Source organism: Coregonus clupeaformis, chromosome 20 (assembly GCF_020615455.1).
Source record: "Coregonus clupeaformis isolate EN_2021a chromosome 20, ASM2061545v1, whole genome shotgun sequence".
Lineage (NCBI taxonomy): Eukaryota > Metazoa > Chordata > Actinopteri > Salmoniformes > Salmonidae > Coregonus > Coregonus clupeaformis.
The window spans coordinates 57,514,165-57,537,542 of NC_059211.1; the positions used below are offsets into that span (position 1 = coordinate 57,514,165).

At 42.3% G+C, this 23,378-nt stretch overlaps 1 protein-coding gene across 1 annotated transcript in view; it reads right to left on the reverse strand.

Moving 5' to 3' along the window:
- The window catches only part of oca2 (oculocutaneous albinism II), a 187,140-nt gene that overhangs the window by 98,440 nt on the left and 65,322 nt on the right, over window positions 1-23,378 (reverse strand). The window contains exon 9 of the mRNA XM_041838659.2: window positions 12,154-12,307. Coding sequence (XP_041694593.1) covers window positions 12,154-12,307 — 154 coding nt within the window. The remainder of the gene's footprint in view (window positions 1-12,153; window positions 12,308-23,378) is intronic.

Sequence of the window (23,378 nt, forward strand, 5' to 3'; positions counted from 1 at the left end):
ACTAGGGCCAGTGTAATAACTAGGGCCAGTGTAATAACTAGGGCCAGTGTTATAACTAGGGCCAGTGTTATAACTAGGGCCAGTGTAATAACTAGGGCCAGTGTAATAACTAGGGCCAGTGTAATAACTAGGGCTAGTGTTATAACTAGGTCCAGTGTAATAACTAGGGCCAGTGTAATAACTAGGTCCAGTGTTATAACTAGGGCCAGTGTAATAACTAGGGCCAGTGTAATAACTAGGGCCAGTGTTATAACTAGGGCCAGTGTAATAACTAGGGCCAGTGTAATAACTAGGGCCAGTGTAATAACTAGGTCCAGTGTTATAACTAGGGCCAGTGTTATAACTAGGGCCAGTGTAATGACTAGGGCCAGTGTTATAACTAGGGCCAGTGTCATAACTAGGGCCAGTGTTATAACTAGGGCCAGTGTTATAACTAGGGCCAGTGTAATAACTAGGTCCAGTGTTATAACTAGGGCCAGTGTTATAACAAGGGCCAGTGTTATAACTAGGGCCAGTGTTATAACTAGGGCCAGTGTAATAACTAGGGCCAGTGTAATAACTAGGCCAGTGTTATAACTAGGGCCAGTGTTATAACTAGGGCCAGTGTAATAACTAGGGCCAGTGTAATAACTAGGGCCAGTGTTATAACTAGGGCCAGTGTAATAACTAGGGCCAGTGTTATAACAGTGTAATAACTAGGGCCAGTGTAATAACTAGGGCCAGTGTTATAACTAGGGCCAGTGTAATAACTAGGGCCAGTGTTATAACTAGGGCCAGTGTAATAACTAGGGCCAGTGTTATAACTAGGGCCAGTGTTATAACTAGGGCCAGTGTTATAACTAGGGCCAGTGTAATAACTAGGCCAGTGTAATAACTAGGGCCAGTGTAATAACTAGGGCCAGTGTTATAACTAGGCCAGTGTTATAACTAGGGCCAGTGTTATAACTAGGGCCAGTGTAATAACTAGGGCCAGTGTAATAACTAGGGCCAGTGTAATAACCAGGGCCAGTGTTATAACTAGGGCCAGTGTTATAACTAGGGCCAGTGTAATAACTAGGGCCAGTGTTATAACTAGGGCCAGTGTTATAACTAGGTCCAGTGTAATAACTAGGGCCAGTGTAATAACTAGGGCCAGTGTAATAACTAGGTCCAGTGTTATAACTAGGGCCAGTGTAATAACTAGGGCCAGTGTTATAACAGTGTAATAACTAGGGCCAGTGTAATAACTAGGGCCAGTGTAATAACTAGGGCCAGTGTAATAACTAGGGCCAGTGTTATAACTAGGGCCAGTGTAATAACTAGGGCCAGTGTAATAACTAGGGCCAGTGTAATAACTAGGTCCAGTGTTATAACTAGGGCCAGTGTTATAACTAGGGCCAGTGTAATGACTAGTGCCAGTGTTATAACTAGGGCCAGTGTCATAACTAGGGCCAGTGTTATAACTAGGGCCAGTGTTATAACTAGGGCCAGTGTAATAACTAGGTCCAGTGTTATAACTAGGGCCAGTGTTATAACTAGGGCCAGTGTTATAACTAGGGCCAGTGTTATAACTAGGGCCAGTGTAATAACTAGGGCCAGTGTAATAACTAGGGCCAGTGTTATAACTAGGGCCAGTGTTATAACTAGGGCCAGTGTAATAACTAGGGCCAGTGTAATAACTAGGGCCAGTGTTATAACTAGGGCCAGTGTAATAACTAGGGCCAGTGTTATAACAGTGTAATAACTAGGGCCAGTGTAATAACTAGGCCAGTGTTATAACTAGGGCCAGTGTAATAACTAGGGCCAGTGTTATAACTAGGGCCAGTGTAATAACTAGGGCCAGTGTAATAACTAGGGCCAGTGTAATAACTAGGCCAGTGTTATAACTAGGGCCAGTGAAATAACTAGGGCCAGTGTTATAACTAGGGCCAGTGTTATAACTAGGGCCAGTGTAATAACTAGGGCCAGTGTAATAACTAGGCCAGTGTTATAACTAGGGCCAGTGTTATAACTAGGGCCAGTGTAATAACTAGGGCCAGTGTTATAACTAGGGCCAGTGTAATAACCAGGGCCAGTGTAATAACTAGGTCCAGTGTAATAACTAGGGCCAGTGTAATAACTAGGGCCAGTGTAATAACTAGGTCCAGTGTAATAACTAGGGCCAGTGTAATAACTAGGGCCAGTGTTATAACTAGGGCCAGTGTAATAACTAGGGCCAGTGTTATAACTAGGACCAGTGTTATAACTAGGGCCAGTGTAATAACTAGGGCCAGTGTTATAACTAGGGCCAGTGTAATAACCAGGGCCAGTGTAATAACTAGGTCCAGGGTAATAACTAGGGCCAGTGTAATAACTAGGGCCAGTGTAATAACTAGGGCCAGTGTAATAACTAGGTCCAGTGTTATAACTAGGCCAGTGTAATAACTAGGGCCTGTGTTATAACAGTGTAATAACTAGGGCCAGTGTAATAACTAGGCCAGTGTAATAACTAGGGCCAGTGTAATAACTAGGGGCCAGTGTAATAACTAGGGCCAGTGTAATAACTAGGTCCAGTGTTATAACTAGGGCCAGTGTTATAACTAGGGCCAGTGTAATGACTAGGGCCAGTGTTATAACTAGGGCCAGTGTCATAACTAGGGCCAGTGTTATAACTAGGGCCAGTGTTATAACTAGGGCCAGTGTAATAACTAGGTCCAGTGTTATAACTAGGGCCAGTGTTATAACTAGGGCCAGTGTTATAACTAGGGCCAGTGTTATTTACATTTACATTTACGTCATTTAGCAGACGCTCTTATCCAGAGCGACTTACAGGAGCAATTAGGGTTAAGTGCCTTGCTTAAGGGCACATCGACAGATTTTTCACCTAGTCGGCTCGGGGATTAGAACCAGCGACCTTTCGGTTACTGGCACAACGCTCTTACCCACTAAGCGACCTGCCGCCCCAGGTATGCCGCCCCAGGTTATAACTAGGGCCAGTGTAATAACTAGGGCCAGTGTAATAACTAGGGCCAGTGTTATAACTAGGGACAGTGTTATAACTAGGGCCAGTGTAATAACTAGGGCCAGTGTAATAACTAGGGCCAGTGTTATAACTAGGGCCAGTGTAATAACTAGGGCCAGTGTTATAACAGTGTAATAACTAGGGCCAGTGTAATAACTAGGGCCAGTGTTATAACTAGGGCCAGTGTAATAACTAGGGCCAGTGTTATAACTAGGGCCAGTGTAATAACTAGGGCCAGTGTAATAACTAGGGCCAGTGTTATAACTAGGGCCAGTGTAATAACTAGGGCCAGTGTTATAACTAGGGCCAGTGTAATAACTAGGGCCAGTGTAATAACTAGGGCCAGTGTAATAACTAGGGCTAGTGTTATAACTAGGTCCAGTGTAATAACTAGGGCCAGTGTAATAACTAGGTCCAGTGTTATAACTAGGGCCAGTGTTATAACTAGGGCCAGTGTAATAACTAGGGCCAGTGTAATAACTAGGGCCAGTGTTATAACTAGGGCCAGTGTAATAACTAGGGCCAGTGTAATAACTAGGGCCAGTGTAATAACTAGGTCCAGTGTTATAACTAGGGCCAGTGTTATAACTAGGGCCAGTGTAATGACTAGGGCCAGTGTCATAACTAGGGCCAGTGTCATAACTAGGGCCAGTGTTATAACTAGGGCCAGTGTTATAACAGTGTAATAACTAGGGCCAGTGTAATAACTAGGGCCAGTGTTATAACTAGGGCCAGTGTAATAACTAGGGCCAGTGTTATAACTAGGGCCAGTGTAATAACTAGGGCCAGTGTAATAACTAGGGCCAGTGTAATAACTAGGGCCAGTGTTATAACTAGGGCCAGTGAAATAACTAGGGCCAGTGTTATAACTAGGGCCAGTGTTATAACTAGGGCCAGTGTAATAACTAGGGCCAGTGTAATAACTAGGGCCAGTGTTATAACTAGGGCCAGTGTTATAACTAGGGCCAGTGTAATAACTAGGGCCAGTGTAATAACCAGGGCCAGTGTAATAACTAGGTCCAGTGTAATAACTAGGGCCAGTGTAATAACTAGGGCCAGTGTAATAACTAGGTCCAGTGTAATAACTAGGGCCAGTGTAATAACTAGGGCCAGTGTTATAACTAGGGCCAGTGTAATAACTAGGGCCAGTGTTATAACTAGGACCAGTGTTATAACTAGGGCCAGTGTAATAACTAGGGCCAGTGTTATAACTAGGGCCAGTGTAATAACCAGGGCCAGTGTAATAACTAGGTCCAGGGTAATAACTAGGGCCAGTGTAATAACTAGGGCCAGTGTAATAACTAGGGCCAGTGTAATAACTAGGTCCAGTGTTATAACTAGGGCCAGTGTAATAACTAGGGCCTGTGTTATAACAGTGTAATAACTAGGGCCAGTGTAATAACTAGGGCCAGTGTAATAACTAGGGCCAGTGTAATAACTAGGGCCAGTGTAATAACTAGGGCCAGTGTAATAACTAGGTCCAGTGTTATAACTAGGGCCAGTGTTATAACTAGGGCCAGTGTAATGACTAGGGCCAGTGTTATAACTAGGGCCAGTGTCATAACTAGGGCCAGTGTTATAACTAGGGCCAGTGTTATAACTAGGGCCAGTGTAATAACTAGGTCCAGTGTTATAACTAGGGCCAGTGTTATAACTAGGGCCAGTGTTATAACTAGGGCCAGTGTTATTTACATTTACATTTACGTCATTTAGCAGACGCTCTTATCCAGAGCGACTTACAGGAGCAATTAGGGTTAAGTGCCTTGCTTAAGGGCACATCGACAGATTTTTCACCTAGTCGGCTCGGGGATTAGAACCAGCGACCTTTCGGTTACTGGCACAACGCTCTTACCCACTAAGCTACCTGCCGCCCCAGGTATGCCGCCCCAGGTTATAACTAGGGCCAGTGTAATAACTAGGGCCAGTGTAATAACTAGGGCCAGTGTTATAACTAGGGACGGTGTGTTAACTAGGGCCAGTGTAATAACTAGGGCCAGTGTAATAACTAGGGCCAGTGTTATAACTAGGGCCAGTGTAATAACTAGGGCCAGTGTTATAACAGTGTAATAACTAGGGCCAGTGTAATAACTAGGGCCAGTGTAATAACTAGGGCCAGTGTAATAACTAGGGCCAGTGTTATAACTAGGGCCAGTGTAATAACTAGGGCCAGTGTAATAACTAGGGCCAGTGTTATAACTAGGGCCAGTGTTATAACTAGGGCCAGTGTAATAACTAGGGCCAGTGTAATAACTAGGGCCAGTGTAATAACTAGGGCTAGTGTTATAACTAGGTCCAGTGTAATAACTAGGGCCAGTGTAATAACTAGGTCCAGTGTTATAACTAGGGCCAGTGTTATAACTAGGGCCAGTGTAATAACTAGGGCCAGTGTAATAACTAGGGCCAGTGTTATAACTAGGTCCAGTGTAATAACTAGGGCCAGTGTAATAACTAGGGCCAGTGTAATAACTAGGGCCAGTGTAATAACTAGGTCCAGTGTTATAACTAGGGCCAGTGTAATAACTAGGGCCAGTGTTATAACAGTGTAATAACTAGGGCCAGTGTAATAACTAGGGCCAGTGTAATAACTAGGGCTAGTGTTATAACTAGGTCCAGTGTAATAACCAGGGCCAGTGTAATAACTAGGGCCAGTGTAATAACTAGGTCCAGTGTTATAACTAGGGCCAGTGTTATAACTAGGGCCAGTGTTATAACTAGGGCCAGTGTTATAACTAGGGCCAGTGTTATAACTAGGGCCAGTGTAATAACTAGGGCCAGTGTAATAACTAGGGCCAGTGTTATAACTAGGGCCAGTGTAATAACTAGGGCCAGTGTTATAACAGTGTAATAACTAGGGCCAGTGTAATAACTAGGGCCAGTGTTATAACTAGGGCCAGTGTAATAACTAGGGCCAGTGTTATAACTAGGGCCAGTGTAATAACTAGGGCCAGTGTTATAACTAGGGCCAGTGTTATAACTAGGGCCAGTGTTATAACTAGGGCCAGTGTAATAACTAGGGCCAGTGTAATAACTAGGGCCAGTGTAATAACTAGGGCCAGTGTTATAACTAGGGCCAGTGTTATAACTAGGGCCAGTGTTATAACTAGGGCCAGTGTTATAACTAGGGCCAGTGTAATAACTAGGGCCAGTGTAATAACCAGGGCCAGTGTAATAACCAGGGCCAGTGTTATAACTAGGGCCAGTGTTATAACTAGGGCCAGTGTAATAACTAGGGCCAGTGTTATAACTAGGTCCAGTGTAATAACTAGGGCCAGTGTAATAACTAGGGCCAGTGTAATAACTAGGGCCAGTGTAATAACTAGGTCCAGTGTTATAACTAGGGCCAGTGTAATAACTAGGGCCAGTGTTGTAACAGTGTAATAACTAGGGCCAGTGTAATAACTAGGGCCAGTGTAACAACTAGGGCCAGTGTAATAACTAGGGCCAGTGTAATAACTAGGGCCAGTGTTATAACTAGGGCCAGTGTAATAACTAGGGCCAGTGTAATAACTAGGGCCAGTGTAATAACTAGGGCCAGTGTAATAACTAGGTCCAGTGTTATAACTAGGGCCAGTGTTATAACTAGGGCCAGTGTAATGACTAGGGCCAGTGTTATAACTAGGGCCAGTGTCATAACTAGGGCCAGTGTTATAACTAGGGCCAGTGTTATAACTAGGGCCAGTGTAATAACTAGGGCCAGTGTTATAACTAGGGCCAGTGTTATAACTAGGGCCAGTGTTATAACTAGGGCCAGTGTTATAATTAGGGCCAGTGTAATAACTAGGGCCAGTGTAATAACTAGGGCCAGTGTTATAACTAGGGCCAGTGTTATAACTAGGGCCAGTGTAATAACTAGGGCCAGTGTAATAACTAGGGCCAGTGTTATAACTAGGGCCAGTGTAATAACTAGGGCCAGTGTTATAACAGTGTAATAACTAGGGCCAGTGTAATAACTAGGGCCAGTGTTATAACTAGGGCCAGTGTAATAACTAGGGCCAGTGTAATAACTAGGGCCAGTGTTATAACTAGGGCCAGTGTTATAACTAGGGCCAGTGTAATAACTAGGGCCAGTGTAATAACTAGGGCCAGTGTAATAACTAGGGCCAGTGTTATAACTAGGGCCAGTGTTATAACTAGGGCCAGTGTAATAACTAGGGCCAGTGTAATAACTAGGGCCAGTGTAATAACCAGGGCCAGTGTTATAACTAGGGCCAGTGTTATAACTAGGGCCAGTGTAATAACTAGGGCCAGTGTAATAACTAGGGCCAGTGTTATAACTAGGTCCAGTGTAATAACTAGGGCCAGTGTAATAACTAGGGCCAGTGTAATAACTAGGTCCAGTGTTATAACTAGGGCCAGTGTAATAACTAGGGCCAGTGTTATAACAGTGTAATAACTAGGGCCAGTGTAATAACTAGGGCCAGTGTAATAACTAGGTCCAGTGTAATAACTAGGGCCAGTGTAATAACTAGGGCCAGTGTAATAACTAGGGCCAGTGTAATAACTAGGGCCAGTGTTATAACAGTGTAATAACTAGGGCCAGTGTTATAACTAGGTCCAGTGTAATAACTAGGGCCAGTGTTATAACTAGGGCCAGTGTTATAACTAGGGCCAGTGTAATAACTAGGGCCAGTGTAATAACTAGGTCCAGTGTTATAACTAGGGCCAGTGTAATAACTAGGGCCAGTGTAATAACTAGGGCCAGTGTTATAACTAGGGCCAGTATTATAACTAGGCCAGTGTTATAACAGTGTAATAACTAGGGCCAGTGTTATAACTAGGTCCAGTGTAATAACTAGGGCCAGTGAAATAACTAGGTCCAGTGTTATAACTAGGGCCAGTGTTATAACTAGGGCCAGTGTAATAACTAGGGCCAGTGTAATAACTAGGGCCAGTGTTATAACAGTGTAATAACTAGGGCCAGTGTTATAACTAGGTCCAGTGTAATAACTAGGGCCAGTGTAATAACTAGGGCCAGTGTAATAACTAGGGCCAGTGTAATAACTAGGTCCAGTGTTATAACTAGGGCCAGTGTTATAACTAGGGCCAGTGTAATAACTAGGGCCAGTGTAATAACTAGGGCCAGTGTAATAACTAGGGCCAGTGTTATAACAGTGTAATAACTAGGGCCAGTGTAATAACTAGGGCCAGTGTAATAACTAGGGCCAGTATTATAACTAGGGCCAGTGTTAAAACTAGGGCCAGTGTTATAACTACGCCTGTGTAATAACTAGGGCCAGTGTAATAACTAGGGCCAGTGTAATAACTAGGGCCAGTGTAATAACTAGGGCCAGTGTAATAACTAGGGCCAGTGTAATAACAGTGTAATAACTAGGGCCAGTGTAATAACAGTGTAATAACTAGGGCCAGTGTAATAACAGTGTAATAACTAGGGCCAGTGTAATAACTAGGGCCAGTGTAATAACTAGGGCCAGTGTTATAACTAGGGCCAGTGTAATAACTAGGGCCAGTGTAATAACTAGGGCCAGTGTAATAACTAGGGCCAGTGTAATAACTAGGGCCAGTGTTATAACTAGGGCCAGTGTTACAACTAGGCCAGTGTAATAACTAGGCCAGGGTTATAACTAGGGCCAGTGTAATAACTAGGGCCAGTGTAATAACTAGGGCCAGTGTAATAACTAGGCCAGTGTAATAACTAGGCCAGTGTAATAACTAGGGCCAGTGTTATAACTAGGGCCAGTGTAAAAACTAGGGCCAGTGTAATAACTAGGGCCAGTGTAATAACTAGGGCCAGTGTAATAACTAGGGCCAGTGTAATAACTAGGACCAGTGTTATAACTAGGGCCAGTGTAATAACTAGGGCCAGTGTAATAACTAGGGCCAGTGTAATAACTAGGGCCAGTGTAATAACTAGGGCCAGTGTAATAACTAGGGCCAGTGTAATAACAGTGTAATAACTAGGGCCAATGTAATAACTAGGGCCAGTGTTATAACTAGGTCCAGTGTTATAACTAGGTCCAGTGTTATAACTAGGGCCAGTGTTATAACTAGGTCCAGTGTTATAACTAGGGCCAGTGTTATAACTAGGGCCAGTGTAATAACTAGGGCCAGTGTAATAACAGTGTAATAACTAGGGCCAATGTAATAACTAGGGCCAGTGTTATAACTAGGGCCAGTGTTATAACTAGGGCCAGTGTTATAACTAGGTCCAGTGTAATAACTAGGGCCAGTGTAATAACTAGGGCCAGTGTAATAACTAGGGCCAGTGTAATAACTAGGGCCAGTGTTATAACTAGGGCCAGTGTTATAACTAGGTCCAGTGTTATAACTAGGGCCAGTGTTATAACTAGGGCCAGTGTTATAACTAGGGCCAGTGTTATAACTAGGGCCAGTGTTATAACTAGGTCCAGTGTTATAACTAGGGCCAGTGTAATAACTAGGGCCAGTTTAATAACTAGGGCCAGTGTAATAACTAGGGCCAGTGTAATAACAGTGTAATAACTAGGGCCAGTGTAATAACTAGGGCAAGTGTAATAACTAGGGCCTGTGTAATAACTAGGGCCAGTGTAATAACTAGGGCCAGTGTTATAACTAGGGCCAGTGTTATAACAGTGTAATAACTCGGTCCAGTGTAATAACTAGGGCCAGTGTAATAACTAGGGCCAGTGTAATAACTAGGGCCAGTGTTATAACTAGGGCCAGTGTTATAACTAGGGCCAGTGTGATAACATTGTAATAACTAGGGCCAGTGTAATAACTAGGGCCAGTGTAATAACTAGGGCCAGTGTAATAACCAGGGCCAGTGTAATAACTAGGGCCAGTGTAATAACTAGGGCCAGTGTTATAACTAGGGCCAGTGTTATAACTAGGGCCAGTGTAATAACTAGGGCCAGTGTAATAACTAGGGCCAGTGTTATAACTAGGGCCAGTGTAATAACTAGGTCCAGTGTAATAACTAGGGCCAGTGTTTTAACTAGGGCCAGTGTAATAACTAGGGCCAGTGTAATAACTAGGTCCAGTGTAATAACTAGGGCCAGTGTTTTAACTAGGGCCAGTGTAATAACTAGGGCCAGTGTAATAACTAGGGCCAGTGTTATAACTAGGGCCAGTGTTATAACAGTGTAATAACTAGGGCCAGTGTAATAACTAGGGCCAGTGTAATAACTAGGGCCAGTGTAATAACTAGGGCCAGTGTTATAACAGTGTAATAACTAGGGCCAGTGTAATAACTAGGGCCAGTATAATAACTAGGGCCAGTGTAATAACAGTGTAATAACTAGGGCCAGTGTAATAACAGTGTAATAACTAGGGCCAGTGTTATAACTAGGGCCAGTGTAATAACTAGGGCCAGTGTAATAACAGTATAATAACTAGGGCCAGTGTTATAACTAGGGCCAGTGTAATAACTAGGGCCAGTATAATAACTAGGCCAGGTAATAACAGTGTAATAACTAGGGCCAGTGTTATAACTAGGGCCAGTGTTATAACTAGGGCCAGTATAATAACTAGGGCCAGTATAATAACTAGGGCCAGTGTAATAACAGTGTAATAACTAGGGCCAGTGTTATAACTAGGGCCAGTGTAATAACTAGGGCCAGTATAATAACTAGGGCCAGTGTAATAACAGTGTAATAACTAGGGCCAGTGTTATAACTAGGGCCAGTGTTATAACTAGGGCCAGTGTAATAACTAGGGCCAGTATAATAACTAGGGCCAGTGTAATAACAGTGTAATAACTAGGGCCAGTGTTATAACTAGGTCCAGTGTAATAACAGTGTTATAACTAGGTCCAGTGTAATAACAGTGTAATAACTAGGGCCAGTGTTATAACAGTGTAATAACTAGGGCCAGTGTTATAACAGTGTAATAACTAGGGCCAGTGTAATAACTAGGGCCAGTATAATAACTAGGGCCAGTGTAATAACAGTGTAATAACTAGGGCCAGTGTTATAACTAGGTCCAGTGTAATAACAGTGTAATAACTAGGGCCAGTGTAATAACTAGGGCCAGTGTAATAACTAGGGCCAGTGTTATAACTAGGGCCAGTGTAATAACTAGGGCCAGTGTAATAACTAGGGCCAGTGTAATAACTAGGGCCAGTGTAATAACTAGGGCCAGTGTAATAACTAGGGCCAGTGTAATAACTAGGGCCAGTGTAATAACTAGGGCCAGTGTAATAACTAGGGCCAGTGTTATGACAGTGTTATAACTAGGGCCAGTGTAATAACTAGGGCCAGTGTAATAACTAGGGCCAGTGTAATAACTAGGGCCAGTGTTATAACTAGGGCCAGTGTAATAACTAGGGCCAGTGTAATAACTAGGGCCAGTGTAATAACTAGGGCCATTGTAATAACTAGGGCCAGTGTAATAACTAGTGCCAGTGTAATAACTAGGGCCAGTGTTATAACTAGGGCCAGTGTTATAACTAGGGCCAGTGTTATAACCAGGGCCAGTGTTATAACCAGGGCCAGTGTAATAACTAGGGCCAGTGTAATAACTAGGGCCAGTGTAATAACCAGGGCCAGTGTAATAACCAGGGCCAGTGTAATAACTAGGGCCAGTGTAATAACTAGGGCCAGTGTAATAACTAGGGCCAGTGTAATAACTAGGGCCAGTGTTATAACTAGGGCCAGTGTAATAACTAGGGCCAGTGTAATAACTAGGGCCAGTGTAATAACTAGGGCCAGTGTTATAACTACATTGACATTTTAGTCATTTAGCAGACGCTCTTATCCAGAGCGACTTACAGTTAGTGAGTACATACATTTTCATACTGGCCCCCCAGTGGGAAACGAACCCACAACCCTGGCGTTGTAACTGAGCTACAGGGGAGCTAGGGTCAGTGTTATAACGAACTCCGTAATGCAACATCTACGGGCTACAGCTCCTTTTGAGATGATTTTAATTGACGATGTGATTTAGAGAAAAGCAAAGGGCTACGAGTACATTAGAGTTATTTTAGATCACTTTACAGTCAAGGGAAACTGCAGCTTAAACCCTTTATGAAGACATTTTCCCAATGTTTGTCTTTGTGTAAAAAATCCATCACAAGCAGGAAAGAGAGTTTGAAAATCAGTTTTTCAGAGCCCTGCAGAACTGTAGGGGAATAGCCTTATCCAGAACCTCTACATATCATCCAGGGGGGAATCTGGTGAAGAGATTTAACCTTCCCTCCCTCCCTCCCTCCCTCCCTCCCTCCCTCTCTCTCTCTTTACCTCGAAGATAATGAGGACGTAAACTCCCCCCAGGATGACTGCAGCAATGACCACCTGCCTTTCCACGGTTAAGTAGAGCGACTGGTGGGTCATGGAGAGAGGGACCATGGAGTCGTCCTGGAGGAACGCCTGCACCGTGATGATGATGGGGTCACTATGGAGACAGACAGACAGACAGGGAGTCATTTAGTTAGTCAGTGAGTTACTGTAGTCAGTTAACTACTCAGTCGTTCTGGAGGAACGCCTGCACCGTGATGATGATGGGGTCACTATGGAGACAATGTCGTTGTTGGTTGCTGATCATTGCTAGACAGACATTTTCAAGTCTTGCAATAGAATTTCAAGCCGATTAAGTAAAAACTGTAACTAGGCCACTTAGGAACATTCATTGTCATCTTGGTAAGCAACTCCAGTGTATATTTTCCTTGTATTTTAGGTTATTGTCCTGCTGAAAGGTGAATTTGTCTCCCAGTGTCTGTTGGAAAGCAAACAAGCAGGTTTTCCTCTAGGATTTTGCCTGTGCTTAGCTCTAATCCGTTCTTAAAAAACTCCCTAGTACTTGCCGATGATAAGCATACTCATAACATGATGCAGCCACCACCACGTTTGAAAATATGAAGAGTGATACTCAGTGATGTGTTGGATTTACCCCAAACATAACACTTTGTATTCAGGACATAAAGTGAATTTCAGATTAACTTTAGTGCCTTATTGCAAACAGGATGCATGTATTGGAATATTTTTATTCTGTACAGGATTCCTTCTTTTCACTCTGTCATTCAGGTTAGTATTGTGGAGCAACTACAATGTTGTTGATCCAGCCTCAGTTTTCTCCTATCACAGCCATTAAACTCTGTAACTGTTTTAAAGTCACCATTGGCCTCATGGTGAAATCCCTGAGAGGTTTCCTTCCTCTCCGGCAACTGAGATAGGAAGGACGCCTGTATCTTTGTAGTGACTGGGTGTACTGATACACCATCCAAAGTGTAATTAATAACTTCACCATGCTCAAAGGGATATTCAATGTCTGCTTTTTTATTTTTTACCCATCTACCAATAGGTGCCCTTCTTTGCGAGTCATTGGAAAACCTCCCTGGTCTTTGTGGTTTAATCTATGTTTGAAATTCACTGCTCGACTGAGGGACCTGTATGTATGGGGTACAGAGATGAGGTAGTCATTCAAAAATCACTTATAATTCACTGTATCACAATTCCAGTGGGTCAGAAGGTTACATACACTAAGTTGACTGTGCCTTTAAACAGCTTGGAAAATTCCAGAAAATTATGTCATGGCTTTAGAAGCTTCTGATAGGCTAATTGACATCATTTGAGTCAATTGGAGGTGTACCTGTGGATGTATTTCAAGGCCTACCTTCAAACTCAGTGCCTCTTTGCTTGACATCATGGGAAAATCAAAAGAAATCAGCCAAGACCTCAGAAAAAAATTTGTAGACCTCCACAAGTCTGGTTCGTCCTTGGGAGCAATTTCCAAACGCCTGAAGGAGGGACTGGTGCACTTCACAAAATAGATGGCATCATGAGGAAGGAAAATGATGTGGATATATTGAAGCAACATCTCAAGACATCAGTCAGGAAGTTAAAGCTTGGTCGCAAATGGGTCTTCCAAATGGACAATGACCCCAAGCATACTTCCAAAGTTGTGGCAAAATGGCTTAAGGACAACAAAGTCAAGGTATTGGAGTGGCCATCACAAAGCCCTGACCTCAATCCTATAGAACATTTGTGGGCAGAACTGAAAAAGCGTGTGCGAGCAAGGAGGCCTACAAACCTGACTCAGTTACACCAGCTCTGTCAGGAGGAATGGGCCAAAATTCACCCAACTTATTGTGGGAAGCTTGTGGAAGGCTACCTGAAACGTTTGACCCAAGTTAAACAATTTAAAGGCAATGCTACCAAATACTAATTGAGTGGACGTAAACTTCTGACCCAATGGGAATGTGATGAAAGAAATAAAAGCTGAAATAAATCATTCTCTCTACTATTATTCTGACATTTCACATTCTTAAAATAAAGTGCTGATCATAACTGACCTAAAACAGGGAATTTTTACTAGGAGTAAATGTCAGGAATTGTGAAAAACTGAGTTTAATTGTATTTGGCTAAGGTGTATATAAACTTCCGACTTCAACTGTACTTCAAAACATGATTCCATTGATGAAAGTGTTATTCAATGCGTTTCTATGGCCTTTAGTAGGAAAGAACAAAATCCCAATTTTATTTTAACTACAGGACAGTACAATCAGACTGAACTACTGTACTCATACAGGACAGGACAATCAGACTGAACTACTGTACTCATACAGGACAATCAGACTGAACTATTGTACTCATACAGGACAATCAGACTGAACTACTGTACCCATACAGGACAATCAGACTGAACTACTGTACTCATACAGGACAGGACAATCAGACTGAACTACTGTACTCATACAGGACAATCAGACTGAACTACTGTACTCATACAGGACAGGACAATCAGACTGAACTACTGTACTCATACAGGACAATCAGACTGAACTACTGTACTCATACAGGACAATCAGACTGAACTACTGTACTCATACAGGACAGGACAATCAGACTGAACTACTGTACTCATACAGGACAGGACAATCAGACTGAACTACTGTACTCATACAGGACAATCAGACTGAACTACTGTACTCATACAGGACAGGACAATCAGACTGAACTACTGTACTCATACAGGACAGGACAATCAGACTGAACTACTGTACTCATACAGGACAATCAGACTGAACTACTGTACTCATACAGGACAATCAGACTGAACTACTGTACTCATACAGGACAATCAGACTGAACTACTGTACCCATACAGGACAATCAGACTGAACTACTGTACTCATACAGGACAATCAGACTGAACTACTGTACTCATACAGGACAATCAGACTGAACTACTGTACTCATACAGGACAATCAGACTGAACTACTGTACTCATACAGGACAATCAGACTGAACTACTGTACCCATACAGGACAATCAGACTGAACTACTGTACTCATACAGGACAGGACAATCAGACTGAACTACTGTACTCACACAGGACAATCAGACTGAACTACTGTACTCATACAGGACAATCAGACTGAACTATTGTACTCATACAGGACAATCAGACTGAACTACTGTACTCATACAGGACAATCAGACTGAACTACTGTACTCATACAGGACAATCAGACTGAACTACTGTACTCATACAGGACAATCAGACTGAACTACTGTACTCATACAGGACAGGACAATCAGACTGAACTACTGTACTCATACAGGACAATCAGACTGAACTATTGTACCCATACAGGACAATCAGACTGAACTACTGTACTCATACAGGACAATCAGACTGAACTACTGTACTCATACAGGACAATCAGACTGAACTACTGTACTCATACAGGACAATCAGACTGAACTACTGTACTCATACAGGACAGGACAATCAGACTGAACTACTGTACTCATACAGGACAATCAGACTGAACTATTGTACCCATACAGGACAATCAGACTGAACTACTGTACTCATACAGGACAATCAGACTGAACTACTGTACTCATACAGGACAGGACAATCAGACTGAACTACTGTACTCATACAGGACAATCAGACTGAACTACTGTACTCATACAGGACAATCAGACTGAACTACTGTACTCATACAGGACAATCAGACTGAACTACTGTACTCATACAGGACAATCAGACTGAACTACTGTACTCATACAGGACAATCAGACTGAACTACTGTACTCATACAGGACAATCAGACTGAACTACTGTACTCACACAGGACAATCAGACTGAACTACTGTACTCATACAGGACAATCAGACTGAACTACTGTACTCATACAGGACAATCAGACTGCACTACTGTACTCATACAGGACAATCAGACTGAACTACTGTACTCATACAGGACAGGACAATCAGACTGAACTATTGTACCCATACAGGACAATCAGACTGAACTACTGTACTCATACAGGACAATCAGACTGAACTACTGTACTCATACAGGACAATCAGACTGAACTACTGTACTCATACAGGACAGGACAATCAGACTGAACTACTGTACTCATACAGGACAATCAGACTGAACTACTGTACTCATACAGGACAGGACAATCAGACTGAACTATTGTACTCATACAGGACAATCAGACTGAACTACTGTACTCATACAGGACAATCAGACTGAACTACTGTACTCATACAGGACAGGACAATCAGACTGAACTACTGTACTCATACAGGACAATCAGACTGAACTACTGTACTCACACAGGACAATCAGACTGAACTACTGTACTCATACAGGACAGGACAATCAGACTGAACTATTGTACTCATACAGGACAATCAGACTGAACTACTGTACTCATACAGGACAATCAGACTGAACTACTGTACTCATACAGGACAATCAGACTGAACTACTGTACTCACACAGGACAATCAGACTGAACTACTGTACTCATACAGGACAATCAGTCTGAACTACTGTACTCATACAGGACAGGACAATCAGACTGAACTATTGTACTCATACAGGACAATCAGACTGAACTACTGTACTCATACAGGACAATCAGACTGAACTACTGTACTCACACAGGACAATCAGACTGAACTACTGTACTCATACAGGACAATCAGACTGAACTACTGTACTCATACAGGACAATCAGACTGAACTATTGTACTCATACAGGACAATCAGACTGAACTACTGTACTCACACAGGACAATCAGACTGAACTACTGTACTCATACAGGACAGGACAATCAGACTGAACTACTGTACTCATACAGGACAATCAGACTGAACTACTGTACTCATACAGGACAGGACAATCAGACTGAACTATTGTACTCATACAGGACAATCAGACTGAACTACTGTACTCATACAGGACAATCAGACTGAACTACTGTACTCATACAGGACAGGAAATCAGACTGAACTATTGTACTCATACAAGACAATCAGACTGAACTACTGTACTCATACAGGACAATCAGACTGAACTACTGTACTCATACAGGACAATCAGACTGAACTACTGTACTCATACAGGACAATCAGACTGAACTACTGTACTCATACAGGACAGGAAATCAGACTGAACTATTGTACTCATACAGGACAATCAGACTGAACTACTGTACTCATACAGGACAATCAGACTGAACTACTGTACTCATACAGGACAGGACAATCAGACTGAACTATTGTACTCATACAGGACAATCAGACTGAACTACTGTACTCATACAGGACAGGAGAATCAGACTGAACTATTGTACTCATACAGGACAATCAGACTGAACTACTGTACTCATACAGGACAATCAGACTGAACTACCGTACTCATACAGGACAATCAGACTGAACTACTGTACTCACACAGGACAATCAGACTGAACTACTGTACTCATACAGGACAATCAGTCTGAACTACTGTACTCATACAGGACAGGACAATCAGACTGAACTATTGTACTCATACAGGACAATCAGACTGAACTACTGTACTCATACAGGACAATCAGACTGCACGACTGTACTCACACAGGACAATCAGACTGAACTACTGTACTCATACAGGACAATCAGACTGAACTACTGTACTCATACAGGACAATCAGACTGAACTATTGTACCATGCAGGACAATCAGACTGAACTACTGTACTCACACAGGACAATCAGACTGAACTACTGTACTCATACAGGACAGGACAATCAGACTGAACTACTGTACTCATACAGGACAATCAGACTGAACTACTGTACTCACACAGGACAATCAGACTGAACTACTGTACTCATACAGGACAGGACAATCAGACTGAACTACTGTACTCATACAGGACAATCAGACTGAACTACTGTACTCATACAGGACAGGACAATCAGACTGAACTATTGTACTCATACAGGACAATCAGACTGAACTACTGTACTCATACAGGACAATCAGACTGAACTACTGTACTCATACAGGACAGGAAATCAGACTGAACTATTGTACTCATACAAGACAATCAGACTGAACTACTGTACTCATACAGGACAATCAGACTGAACTACTGTACTCATACAGGACAATCAGACTGAACTACTGTACTCATACAGGACAATCAGACTGAACTACTGTACTCATACAGGACAGGAAATCAGACTGAACTATTGTACTCATACAGGACAATCAGACTGAACTACTGTACTCATACAGGACAATCAGACTGAACTACTGTACTCATACAGGACAGGACAATCAGACTGAACTATTGTACTCATACAGGACAATCAGACTGAACTACTGTACTCATACAGGACAGGAGAATCAGACTGAACTATTGTACTCATACAGGACAATCAGACTGAACTACTGTACTCATACAGGACAATCAGACTGAACTACTGTACTCATACAGGACAATCAGACTGAACTACTGTACTCACACAGGACAATCAGACTGAACTACTGTACTCATACAGGACAATCAGTCTGAACTACTGTACTCATACAGGACAGGACAATCAGACTGAACTATTGTACTCATACAGGACAATCAGACTGAACTACTGTACTCATACAGGACAATCAGACTGCACGACTGTACTCACACAGGACAATCAGACTGAACTACTGTACTCATACAGGACAATCAGACTGAACTACTGTACTCATACAGGACAATCAGACTGAACTATTGTACTCATGCAGGACAATCAGACTGAACTACTGTACTCACACAGGACAATCAGACTGAACTACTGTACTCATACAGGACAGGACAATCAGACTGAACTACTGTACTCATACAGGACAATCAGACTGAACTACTGTACTCATACAGGACAATCAGACTGAACTACTGTACCCATACAAGACAGGACAATCAGACTGAACTACTGTACTCATACAGAACAATCAGACTGAACTACTGTACTCATACAGGACAGGACAATCAGACTGAACTATTGTACTCATACAGGACAATCAGACTGAACTACTGTACTCATACAGGACAATCAGACTGAACTACTGTACTCATACAGGACAGGAAATCAGACTGAACTATTGTACTCATACAGGACAATCAGACTGAACTACTGTACTCATACAGGACAGGACAATCAGACTGAACTATTGTACTCATACAGGACAATCAGACTGAACTACTGTACTCATACAGGACAATCAGACTGAACTACTGTACTCATACAGGACAGGAAATCAGACTGAACTATTGTACTCATACAGGACAATCAGACTGAACTACTTTACTCATACAGGACAATAAGACTGAACTACTGTACTCATACAGGACAATCAGACTGAACTACTGTACTCACACAGGACAATCAGACTGAACTACTGTACTCATACAGGACAATCAGACTGAACTACTGTACTCATACAGGACAATCAGACTGAACTACTGTACTCATACAGGACAGGACAATCAGACTGAACTATTGTACTCATACAGGACAATCAGACTGAATTACTGTACTCATACAGGACAATCAGACTGAACTACTGTACTCACACAGGACAATCAGACTGAACTACTGTACTCATACAGGACAATCAGACTGAACTACTGTACTCATACAGGACAATCAGACTGAACTATTGTACTCATACAGGACAATCAGACTGAACTACTGTACTCACACAAGACAATCAGACTGAACTACTGTACTCATACAGGACAGGACAATCAGACTGAACTACTCTACTCATACAGGACAATCAGACTGAACTACTGTACTCATACAGGACAATCAGACTGAACTACTGTACCCATACAAGACAGGACAATCATACTGAACTACTGTACTCATACAGGACAATCAGACTGAACTACTGTACTCATACAGGACAATCAGACTGAACTACTGTACTCATACAGGACAATCAGACTGAACTACTGTACTCATACAGGACAATCAGACTGAACTACTGTACCCATAAAGGACAATCAGACTGAACTACTGTACTCATACAGGACAATCAGACTGAACTACTGTACTCATACAGGACAGGACAATCAGACTGAACTATTGTACTCATACAGGACAATCAGACTGAACTACTGTACTCATACAGGACAGGACAATCAGACTGAACTATTGTACTCATACAGGACAATCAGACTGAACTACTGTACTCATACAGGACAATCAGACTGAACTACTGTACTCATACAGGACAATCAGACTGAACCACTGTACTCACACAGGACAATCAGACTGAACTACTGTACTCATAACAGGACAATCAGACTGAACTATTATACTCATACAGGACAATCAGACTGAACTACTGTACTCATCAGGACAATCAGACTGAACTACTGTACTCACACAGGACAATCAGACTGAACTACTGTACTCATACAGGACAATCAGACTGAACTACTGTACTCATACAGGACAATCAGACTGAACTATTGTACTCATACAGGACAATCAGACTGAACTACTGTACTCACACAGGACAATCAGACTGAACTACTGTACTCATACAGGACAGGACAATCAGACTGAACTACTGTACTCATACAGGACAATCAGACTGAACTACTGTACTCATACAGGACAATCAGACTGAACTACTGTACTCATACAGGACAGGACAATCAGACTGAACTATTATACTCATACAGGACAATCAGACTGAACTACTGTACTCATACAGGACAATCAGACTGAACTACTGTACTCATACAGGACAGGAAATCAGACTGAACTATTGTACTCATACAGGACAATCAGACTGAACTATTGTACTCATACAGGACAATCAGACTGAACTACTGTACTACACAGGACAATCAGACTGAACTACTGTACTCACACAGGACAATCAGACTGAACTACTGTACTCATACAGGACAGACAATCAGACTGAACTACTGTACTCATACAGGACAATCAGACTGAACTACTGTACTCACACAGGACAATCAGACTGAACTACTGTACTCATACAGGACAGGACAATCAGACTGAACTACTATACTCATACAGGACAATCAGACTGAACCACTGTACTCATACAGGACAATCAGACTGAACTACTGTACTCACACAGGACAGGACAATCAGACTGAACTATTGTACTCATACAGGACAATCAGACTGAACTACTGTACTCATACAGGACAATCAGACTGAACTACTGTACTCATACAGGACAATCAGACTGAACTACTGTACTCACACAGGACAATCAGACTGAACTACGTACTCATACAGGACAATCAGACTGAACTACTGTACTCATACAGGACAATCAGACTGAACTGCTGTACTCATACAGGACAATCAGACTGAACTACTGTACTCATACAGGACAGTGACAATCAGACGAACTACTGTACTCATGACAGGACAATCAGACTGAACTACTGTACTCATACAGGACAATCAGACTGAACTACTGTACCATACAGGACAGGACAATCAGACTGAACTATTATACTCATACAGGACAATCAGACTGAACTACTGTACTCATACAGGACAATCAGACTGAACTACTGTACTCATACAGGACAGGAAATCAGACTGAACTATTGTACTCATACAGGACAATCAGACTGAACTATTGTACTCATACAGGACAATCAGACTGAACTACTGTACTCATACAGGACAATCAGACTGAACTACTGTACTCACACAGGACAATCAGACTGAACTACTGTACTCATACAGGACAATCAGACTGAACTACTGTACTCATACAGGACAATCAGACTGAACTATTGTACTCATACAGGACAATCAGACTGAACTACTGTACTCACACAAGACAATCAGACTGAACTACTGTACTCATACAGGACAGGACAATCAGACTGAACTACTCTACTCATACAGGACAATCAGACTGAACTACTGTACTCATACAGGACAATCAGACTGAACTACTGTACCCATACAAGACAGGACAATCATACTGAACTACTGTACTCATACAGGACAATCAGACTGAACTACTGTACTCATACAGGACAATCAGACTGAACTACTGTACTCATACAGGACAATCAGACTGAACTACTGTACCCATAAAGGACAATCAGACTGAACCACTGTACTCATACAGGACAATCAGACTGAACTACTGTACTCATACAGGCAGGACAATCAGACTGAACTACTGTACTCATACAGGACAATCAGACTGAACTACTGTACTCATACAGGACAGGACAATCAGACTGAACTATTGTACTCATACAGGACAATCAGACTGAACTACTGTACTCATACAGGACAATCAGACTGAACTACTGTACTCATACAGGACAATCAGACTGAACTACTGTACTCACACAGGACAATCAGACTGAACTACTGTACTCACACAGGACAATCAGACTGAACTACTGTACTCATACAGGACAGGACAATCAGACTGAACTATTATACTCATACAGGACAATCAGACTGAACTACTGTACTCATACAGGACAATCAGACTGAACTACTGTACTCATACAGGACAATCAGACTGAACTACTGTACTCATACAGGACAATCAGACTGAACTACTGTACTCATACAGGACAATCAGACTGAACTATTGTACTCATACAGGACAATCAGACTGAACTACTGTACTCATACAGGACAATCAGACTGAACTACTGTACTCATACAGGACAATCAGACTGAACTATTGTACTCATACAGGACAATCAGACTGAACTACTGTACTCACACAGGACAATCAGACTGAACTACTGTACTCATACAGCGACAATCAGACTGAACTACTGTACTCATACAGGACAATCAGACTGAACTACTGTACTCATACAGGACAATCAGACTGAACTACTGTACTCATACAGGACAGGACAATCAGACTGAACTATTATACTCATACAGGACAATCAGACTGAACTACTGTACTCATACAGGACAATCAGACTGAACTACTGTACTCATACAGGACAGGAAATCAGACTGAACTATTGTACTCATACAGGACAATCAGACTGAACTATTGTACTCATACAGGACAATCAGACTGAACTACTGTACTCATACAGGACAATCAGACTGAACTACTGTACTCACACAGGACAATCAGACTGAACTACTGTACTCATACAGGACAGGACAATCAGAC